Consider the following 10,632-nt stretch of genomic DNA (forward strand, 5'->3'; position numbering starts at 1 on the left):
ATTATATATCACCGGGTTGGTTCAATAGTTGGAATAGGAGCAGAACATGGAGGAGGTGGATGAGTGGGATGGTCAGTATAGCCCAGTGGCATCGGAAGGGATAGAGGAGAGGGATTAGAATAAGAAGGAATGGGGGCAGAAGGGGAAGGAGCTGTGGGAGTGGGAGGGAGATCAGAAGGAACAGAATGGACTTCGGCTGCATGGACTATTTTTTGTGGACTCATGGGTTCCTGCAATGGAGTCGCCAGAAACTCCATGATGTCTGTGAGGGTTTCACTCTCGACACTTGCTGGGAGTGTCGTCTGTGGTGTCGGCATTGGATTTGATACAGGTTGTGTAGTTTGTGGGGTTGGGATAGGGTTGGGACTAGTTCGTGGAGTTGAGATAGGGATCTTTGATTGAGTGGTTGTTGTGGAGGGCAAAGGGCGGGAGGTACGCATTTTACGGGTTGGGGGGGAATGTGTGGGTTTTGTGAAACCCTTGGCATCTGAAGTGGTGGGAGGAAGTCCACGTTTGCCAGAGGAAGGCGAGCGGCGGGCATCACTCTGTGGCAGAGGGAGTAATTGTTGGTGGAGAGACGAAGAGGAGCGAGGGGTAGCAGCAGAACAGGAAGGGTGTTGAGGAGAAGTGACAGGAGTAGACAATAGAGGCAACAGGGAGGAAATTGGAGTGGAAGAGTCTAGAACAGAGAAAGAGTTGGAAAGAGTAACCAGAGGGGTTTGAGAGTGTGAAGTGGAACAAGAAGAGAGAGAAGGGGAGGTGGAAGAGGGTAGAACAGAGACAGGGGGGGAGGAGACAACACTGACAGTCGGAGAAGGTGAGGAGGAGGTATGAGTAGAGACTGGAAAAGAGGTTGGGACAGTAGGGGAGCAGGAGACTGGTGATACCAAGGGAGTAAATGTGTTAGATTGGGAGGTAACGGCAGAAAAGGAGGTAGAGGTTGTAATGGTGGTAGAGTGGTGGGACTGGGAAATGGGGGAGGTAGTGGGGACAAGACGGGCCACTCAAGCATATGTAGTATTGGTAGAGAATCCTAGTTCACGGGCACGTTGACGAGCTGCACGAAGGGAAAGACCTTCTTTCCAGCGAATCCTGGAGACATCAGATTCGAAGGTATACACCGGGCAGTTCCGGGATGAGGCAGCATGAGAGCCTTGGCAGTTCGGGCAGACCTGGGTCTTTGCTGTGCAGGCTGAGAAGGTGTGGCCGGGTTGGGCGCAGGTAGGGCATATTGATTCTGATCTACAGTATATGGCAGGATGTCCATAGCGCCAACATGAAGAGCACTGTCGCGGACGAGGTATGTATTCTTTGACACTGAGTCGTGTGCCACCAATAATGACAGAAGTGGGAAGATCGCGGCCCTTAAAACTGATCTTAGCGATGATGGAGGAGTATTTCCAGTGCCCCTGAGGTGGAAGCGTGTAACACTGAACGGACAGTACTGCTAGGTGCTAGGCTGACAAGATGGCTTGTATATCTGTGGAGCATTCTGAGAAACTGCGATCTCCTATAGATATATATGAAGGGACTAGAACAGTTCCCATGCTGGAGTTTAGGTGGGGATCTGGTACTGCTGCGGTGGGATGACCAGAATGATCAGTAAGCGCCATCACCTTCTCAGCCTGCGCAGCAGTCTGGACAGTCAAAAGGCGGTCTCCATTTGGTCATGATGCAAACGTTATGTCAGGACCTATCTGTCGAAGGAGAGAGAGATGGAGAGCGAGGTCATTTGTTGTCGGCTGGATGTTGAAGAACTTAGGCCATGTCTGGCGACCAAAAATTGATGTTATTGATGGTGGGTTTGGAAAGAGGGGGGGAGGAAGGAGAGGGGGGGGGAGAAGAAGAAACAGAAGGATAGGAAGAGGAGGAAAGTGGCGGAAAAGTAGGGGATGGGGGATCCGCCTGTCCGGGAGAAGGTTTTGAAGGAGCATCTCCCGTTGCTCCTTGAGAATTTGTTAATATGTCATTATCGGCCATGGTGAGCCTAATTGTACATAACGGGAATTAAACTGGTCCACTCCTGAGAGCCCGGTCAAGAGTAAGGGCGAAAAATACAAGGGCAACCGTACCCATGGTTCCCCGAGGCCGTTAGCGACTGACACAGAAGAGACAGCCTTGCATCCCATCAGCACGGCTCTCACACCTTAGGAAGGTGAGAAGAAAATAAAAGAAGAGATGAGAAGAAAAAGGACCAAGCAAAATTAGTAGGGCCAAGGACTGGGACCCAAGGGCGGGGAAGCAGGGTATAAGGACACCACCCCCATCATCAGGTCCCAGCCCCAGACCCCGGAGCCCCCCCACGACTACAACGGGCTTGGTTTGGGGGGGGATCAGCAGTATGGAGAACTCTAACAGTATGATGGAGAAATGCACTAGAGGTCGTCACCATTACTGTACAAACTTGCATTTTTCCAGTTTCTTGCCGTTGGTCTTGTTAGGGTCTCCCACACCAAATCTGTCACAAAAATTGTCCCTGCACAGTCCATGCAGTATCTCTTTACCAATTTGTCTCACTTAACTCATTAAGTACATCTTTGCCGTCACAAAAAACTCTTGGTTGACGGTGGCGAATCTATTGTTGTTCTGGTGGTGCAGCAACCATGATTACCTTTATGATAGTCATTAGTCCCGTCCAAAGTGCTATACCAACTCGGGATGTGTCATTACCTATGACTCAGGTTAGGTCAAACTTAAGGAATTATGACTTGTTCCAGTTAATTTAGGACAAACTTTCGGCTTGTGACGCAGTGTTAGTGTGTTATAAGAACAGGCCCAGAACCTCATGATGATGAATATAATGTACAGGTCCCTCATAGTCTCTCATCTCCTTCACTGATAACCTTTTGGCCACATATCTACTTACCATATCCAGAATTTGGTCATCATACATCTTATAATACTCTGATCCCAATTTCTCAAGTCTTCAGTCAGTTGATTTTAGGCTACCAATAGCTACAGTTATATTATTAGGTAGTTGTCCATGTTCTCTACTCCATGGATATTTGGCACTCCAACATTTCCTTTTTGGGTTATAATTCAGTCCTTCACTTATCATCGCCAACTCCTTGTCCTTAATACTGTAATTCTTCTCCCTTAGTATGCATGAGCCACATTTACACCCACCACATTTAGGGGCATAGTAACCCTTAAAGTACTAATCTCATCGATTGAACTTTTTGTGCAATTTCTTAAAAGGACGAGCAACACCGATCGTACAACATCTGTTGGAGCTTCGTAGCCAACATTTATATATATGTAACTTTTTAATCTTGTAATAGGTGAGTCTTGAGTCTTGGTTAAAGTTATTTTGGTAATTGAAGAGCAGGAGGAGTTAAAGATGAATACAGGCAGTTAATCTTGATTTATTATCTTCAAAGAAAGTCTAAGTTGAGCAGCGAATGTATTATATAGGGACTTAATATACTAACTAAGTCTAGTCAGACCCCTCTTCGTATTCACTCTCTCCACTACCTGCCGGTTCTATGGCCAGTCCCCTTCTGAGCTCAGATTCCTACATTCTCGTTTAGCAGGGCCGTGTCACATGTACTAAACTGTTGTTGAAATGTTCTAGAAGCCTGTGTGTGTGTATGTGTGTATGTGTATGGTCACGAGGCATTGTTAGTGGGCTACTGTGCTGGTGAGATGCATTCTGGAGAGGTGCTAACATCATTTCCTTTTGGCCCCTAGGTTTGACATTGACCTAACATCTAGACTATATATGTATGTTGCTAGCTATTATGTATTAAGATATTTTAGAGTCCTGACATCGCTTTGTCACGCAGCTGGCGGTCCTCCAACAGCCATCATCATTGACATATGCTAATCTATTAATACGTAATATTCTTCTTCACTCTTAATACATAATATTGATTATAATACCGTACAGATATAATATCCATGGTAATATTGCAATGATACAGTAATATTACATTTTAAACAAGTTGTATACATAATTGAATAAATGCAATATGGTTAAATTGGTTATCGTATAACAGTTTGTAAGATGTGTATGTATAACAGACATACGCATATAAATGTGCAATGGTAATACTGCTAGGTCATTACATTACATATGGAGTTATCCCTTTAGTAATATCTAATATTTCACCTAACTTGTGTGATGACTCTGGTAATACAGAATTGTAGTAACATTGTATGAATTGTTACATAATATTGTAGTAACATTGAGGTAATACATAATTGTAACATTGTATGAATTGTTACATAATATTGTAGTAACATTGTGGTAATACATAATTGTAACATTGTATGAATTGTTACATATTGTAGTAACATTGTAGTAATACATAATTGTAACACTGTATGAATTGTTACATAATATTGTAGTAACATTGTAGTAATACATAATTGTAACATTGTATGAACTGTTACATAATATTGTAGTAACACTGTGGTAATGCATAATTGTAACATTGTATGAATTGTTACATAATACTGTAGTGACATTGTGGTAATGCATAACTGTAACATTGTATGAATTGTTACATAACATTGTAGTAACATTGTAGTAATACCTAATTGTAACATTGCATGAATTGTTACATAATTGTACTGTAATTGTTACATATCGTTAGTAGTTACATAGCTGTAGCAAGCTTAACATAATGCAATCGTTTGTCGTTACATAATTTTAATAATTGCAGTCCTGACATCGAATCCGGTCATGCTGCGGTCAATGATAGTGATGTGTCTTGCCACTGGCTCGTGGAGAACAACAATTTGCTTTTTGTTTATAGAAGTTTATGTGATATTTTGGCATTTGTAGTAACAAGCTTTTTTTTTGTTTGTTTGTTTGTTATGTGATCTTACTGTATTTCTTTTCTTTCTTATTTTTATATGCATTGATTTTCTATAGTTTAAGTTTGACTACGCTTTTTCGGTGTTGTCCATGGTTGATAATTGCTTGTTAATTCCCTTGGGACCCATATTTTAAGGTTTAGTTTATATTGCACAGATATTACTGAAAATGATATTATATAGCCCCACATTTTATTTTATATAAAAAATATATATACACTATATACAGTATTAACTATATACTGTTACGTCCCAGTCCCCACACTGCCACAGGCTCCAACAGCAGAAGTACAGTACAAGAAGGACGTTGCCCAGTGAGTTGTTGTTCTTATGGTCAGCCTTTAGGTGTGCAGTCCACAAGATCAGCTGAGGCGAAAATAAACACTGGCTCCTGAAAGTTCACTGTCTTTATTTCCCAAATAATTCCACTTAATTCTTTCCAACTTCACTGTTCTCACAAGCACTTGCGCTATACACACTTTACAGATTGCAGTTACACTTAATGTTTAACAACACTTCACAGTTAGTACACTTAATGCTTGCTAACACTTCACTTATTACACAAGTACTGAAAATAATCTTCACTGACAGTAATTACACTTAATACACTTCACTGTCTTCTCAAATTCCACTGATATGCAAACTTCAATAACCCGTCACTGTTTGCCACTTTCACAAGTACCAAAAATATACAACCTTCACTGACACTGACACAGCACCAAAACTGACTCAAACTGACTTGACACCTGAATAAACTCCAGACTGACTGACTCACTTTCTAATCTCTTCCCCATCCTTATATAAGCTTGTATTTTTCTAGAAACGTCCACTTCTCCAACATTCTAGGACATACTGTCTTGCATCAGCCCCTAGCAACAACAGTTACCAACTACGAGACAACAAAACATTCTAGAGTTGTCTTACATTACATAACACTCTAAATCATTTACCATACGAACTTAAACTGCATGATTTAACAAGCAATCATTTAAATAAAACATTGAGAAAAAGCACATTAAATTAATGCACAACTTATGAAATGACTACGCTCACAAACAGCAGGCAAACTGGCAACTCTGACTCGAACCGAACTTACGGTACCAGAAACGTCTCGAAGGTACGAGACTACCTAACTGACAAATCTCCCTTCATAACAATACACTATATACAGTGTTAACTATATACACTGACTTGTTGTTCACTTGTACCTCTTGTGGGCATTATATGTGTCAGCAGTGTGTGGAAATCATTGTCATCACGATTTTGTGGAAGATATTATTCATTCTTTTTCTGTGCCTCTTAATGAAGAAGATCTGTTCGCACTGATTGACCATGAAATGACGTCAATGCGATCTCTTTAATCTTGTAATAGGTGAATCTTGAGTTTTGGTTAAAGTTATTTTGGTAATTGAAGAGCAGGAGGGGTTAACTTATCTTCCACACTTATGCCATTTGGTTTTACTGTAATAGCAACATGACTCACAGTGACATTGAAGCTACTCTCCTTTTGACTTAAATTTGATCTTCGGATGTGATCCACCAATAGAGTAACCAAAATATATTCTGTGTAAGTTGTAAGTTTCCCACAGATGCTTTAACGTGAGGCATTAAGCTTCACCAGTCCGTAGCTACCAACAAATCAAAATCACTCTCTGGCCTATCTAAGTCATCAACTTTAATGCCTTCAAACAATTCTGCTACCTTAGTCAAATCCACTTCACAAATAGCTGAGGTTATATCTTCAGTCCCATAGGCGGTTATATGCCAAACTTTACCCTCCAAGCAAGTAATGGGAATAACATACACCTTACTCTGTAAACGTTTTCCTTCTTTCTTCCCACCCTAGTAACTGACAAATTCACATCTCTGCCCTTCAGACCCAATCTAGAAGCTATAGCAAATGTCACAAGGGCTATGTCAGTTGTCACTTCCTGGATCCCACAGAGTGTTCAGAGGTAAGTTACTACTACCAGCATATAATTTACTTATCACCAAAAGTGCCTTATCTCTTATCTTTAGTTCCGACTTCACAGACAGTGCTGTGTAAAACAATAGTCTATCAACACAGGCATCGTGAAGTAAAGCGTGGTGATACTTGCCATACCTCTCATCCTCAGTGGTTACAATTTCACAGGTTCTCCTTAGCTGACACCTTCTCGACAAATGATATCCCTTAAGACAGTTGAAACATACACGGTTTCGCTTGACCGTCTCAATTTTATCAGCATTACTCAGGTCTTTAACTTCCTTACAATTATATATATTATGTGTGTTAGAATCATGTAGCTGTAACAACCCCTTTAAAACGGATTGAATTAGGATCTTACAATGACGTTGATGCTGCCACCAGTGTAACGGTCTAACCCTGGGGAAAAGTCTCTAATCAACGAGGTCAATCACCCGGAAGACAGACCGCTGACACACATTACAAAAGACAAAAAAAAAAAAAGAAAAACATGAAATGGTAGTGTGGGGCGTTGTTCTTTGTACGCTTCCTCGTCCGAAACCGGTGGGTAGAGAGACAGCACGTTGAAAGGGGGGGGGCACACAATTTTAATGACAAAATATTTTGGGATAACATACAAAATTCACAATTTCTGATGTCACATTCAAGCCCTGACTTACTAGTTTACCTAATTCAAAAATAATACCTATTCATAACTAATAATTTTATCAGATGGATTAAAGTTCGGGATGATAGATCTGAGTTACATTACTCAAAGAAATACACCATTCTATATTATTACAGACACTGAATTTAATATGAAAACGGGGAATAATGACTGTCTTATCATAAAAAAAAATAACAATGAAAGGATTTTACAACACACAGTTTCTGCACTACGCCACTCTACTCGTATACTACAAATCTCTAAATAATTTCCCAGTATCTATGATAGATCCGAATTACATTACTCCAAGAAATACATACTACAAATCTCTGAATAATTTCCCAGTACACGACTTATAAGGCCATTCAGAACACGTGGTAGCCTGTACACAGAGAGAGAAGCGCCGGGCAAGTCATTAGCATTAAACACTAAACAAAATATATTCATTCTCAGATCACATTAACACACCTCCTCCACCAAACCCCTCAAAAAAAAAATCACTGCACACTGATGTCCCCAGCTATAAAATAAAAACAGCACAAAAAAAAAAAATCTAGGACATCGGGACTCACCTGTACACAGAGAGAGAAGCGCCGGGCAAGTGGCGTTACTCTGCTTGCGATCCCCCATCCCGGGAAGTGCAGGTTGCCAACTCAACAATTTTCCTTTATTTATATTCACATACGAATAACCAAATCTGTCTGAACCGTGAGTTTAGAAACAGCTGGCAGCAAGGTAGATTGGTAAGCAATTATTGCAGGCTCTCACACTGGCTTAAACAACTAATTTTAAAAAGGTTACTTGACTATGGGTTTTTCGAAGCTCACGGCTAGTGGAGTTATAGCCTCCCCCAAGGATGATGCATTACACAAGAACATTTCAACATACTTATGTCCCCACTCAACAGTCGACAAATTGGGGTAGAAAACATAAATAAAAAAAATATAGACTCATAATACAATAATACCTTAACCTAATCCTTACCCTAATTTTCCTACCTAACAACACTCCACGAAATCCACAAAATCCACCGCGAGTTTCAAACCGTGAGGAAAAAGGAGCGTTACACACGCCCCCTCTCCGGAGTCTAAACTCACGGTGAAGACACATTCTTAATACAACTCAACACCAAACCATCCCTACCAGGTACAATGTCTACTAAACAACTAACACTCTGGTCTCAACTAGCTTTTTGTCCCCAGAGTCATCTGACTCATACATCTTCCCCGTGAGGAAGACCAACTCTCCACCATGTACACGTTTTACACTCGGGACCCCAGTCATCCTCACTCTGCGGGCAGTCTTTGGAGAAGTCATCTGACTAACCTCCGTCACTCTAGTATTAGCTCTGCTCATAGCTGGGAGTAATCTATTACATTCACCTCATTCAACCAAGTCATTATTCATTTACACAAATCATCCCCATACTAAGTGGAGACAGTGGTAATAATACGTCCTCAAGTGAACTAAGGACCCGCTACACCATCGAGGGGATGACTGTGACGTGAGCAAGGGAATTAACAGCCCTATCTGAAAACCCCCTCCTCGAATGAAGGTCACCGTACTATTACTACATACAAACACTATACAGAACACATTATAATCTTCACACACATGGGGTTCTCTTGTCCCGAAACACTAAATGAGACAGAGTTCAGCTGACCTTCGAGCACTGTAGCTAACAAGGATTACATACACTGGACTCGCTGTTCGGTCAGGCTCTCATATCTTAACGGTTCCAACTGTTACACTTTTCTCTATTTACAACACTCTTCACTATAACCTAACTATTTACATATTAACACTCCTCAATGAGCCGTCGTGGAGGTCTGCGTCGGCGGGGAGGAAGATAATGATCCTCTTCCTCAACCTCATCATGTTCTTCAACACAGTACTCCTGCTCAGGAATGATCTCTGTCCGGCTCACATAAGGTTTCACTTTTTCAGCTGCCCTCTGCACCAATTTCCCTGAATAAGGGTCCTCCATCACATAACCTTGCCCATTTCTTATCACTTCAGTTACTCGGTATGGGCCTTTCCATTTGGCATTTAGTTTAGTGCAGGTACCAGGTAAGGCCTTTTCCACTTTAACCCACACTAGGGAACCAGCTGATACCTTTTCCTCTCGTCTTTTTCGATTAGCCACTGCTCTATACCTCCTTTGGGCTATCACACTGGCGTCTTTTATCATTTGTTTTAGTTTCTGCACATCACTATCCTCAGAGGGAATGGTAAGTAGTGGAGCGGTGATGGAACGAGGTGGCTGTCTGGCGAAGAATGCCACATACGGCGAAACTCCAGTGCTACTGTGGACTGCCTGGTTCATATGTGACTGGCATTTACCAAGAAGAGCAGGCCACCTCAAAGGATAACCCTTACACAGTTGAGCCATCACAGTTTTTAGAGTTCGATGCATCCTTTCAATGAGACCGTTGGCTTGAGGGTGGTATGGGGTAGTGTAGAGCAGCCCGACTCCGTGTTGTTCCGCCCAGGTCCTCATCTCATGTCCAGTAAACTCCAAAGCGTTGTCACACAGCAAAGATCTTGGTTGGCCAAAGTCGGTAACGTACTGGGAAAGCCTATCTACTATCCCTGGTGCATGTTTGGTCTTTAAAGGATAAAATATTACAAACCTAGAATAATGGTCTATTATTGTAAGAATATACCTGTTACCATCTTGTCCTGCAGTCATATCAGTCAGATCAATAGCTATCCTTTCTAATGGCTGTGACACTATGGGTAACTCTTTGTACTGCTGTGACATTCCCTGATTAGATTTATATTGTTGACAGTTAAGACACTCTTTAAGGTACTTTATTACATCTACTTTGATTGATGGCCAATAGAAATACTCTTCTGCTTTCTTGATTGATTTATATTGACCAAAATGCCCTGATTTATCATGTGCCACTTCTAGAGCTTGTCTGACCAAATGTCTGGGTACTACTACAGCATAACTCAAACTAGAGTCCTTATTCTCCCTCACATAATGTAGCACTTCATCTATTATCTCAAATTGATCAAGGGTTGCTCTAGCAATCTTTCGCCTGGGCAATACTCCACCTTGCAAATAAGCTATTAACTCCTCCCAGGTTGGGTCTTTCTTTTGTTCTTCTTTGAACTCCTCCTGAGTCAAACCTAACCACGTAACACGGGACTGATGGGCAATACATCTGACTGGTCGTGATAAATGATCTGC

General features: G+C 41.5%; 1 protein-coding gene across 1 annotated transcript; it reads right to left on the reverse strand.

Moving 5' to 3' along the window:
• Positions 1-9,231: 9,231 nt before the first annotated feature.
• On the reverse strand, positions 9,232-10,197 carry LOC145403536 (uncharacterized). Its single transcript, XM_080275207.1, has one exon. The coding sequence runs from the start codon at positions 10,195-10,197 to the stop codon at positions 9,232-9,234; it is 966 nt and encodes a 321-aa protein (XP_080131333.1).
• Between the last annotated feature and the right edge of the window lie 435 nt (positions 10,198-10,632).

This window comes from Coenobita brevimanus, chromosome 61 (genome assembly GCF_032717465.1).
Source record: "Coenobita brevimanus isolate Jiangsu-jjx chromosome 61, ASM3271746v2, whole genome shotgun sequence".
In the NCBI taxonomy this organism is placed as follows: domain Eukaryota; kingdom Metazoa; phylum Arthropoda; class Malacostraca; order Decapoda; family Coenobitidae; genus Coenobita; species Coenobita brevimanus.

Excerpts from the sequence above, each read along its gene's own strand:
- LOC145403536 (XM_080275207.1), bottom strand. The coding sequence starts at position 10,197 with ATGTCACAGCAGTACAAAGAGTTACCCATAGTGTCACAGCCATTAGAA.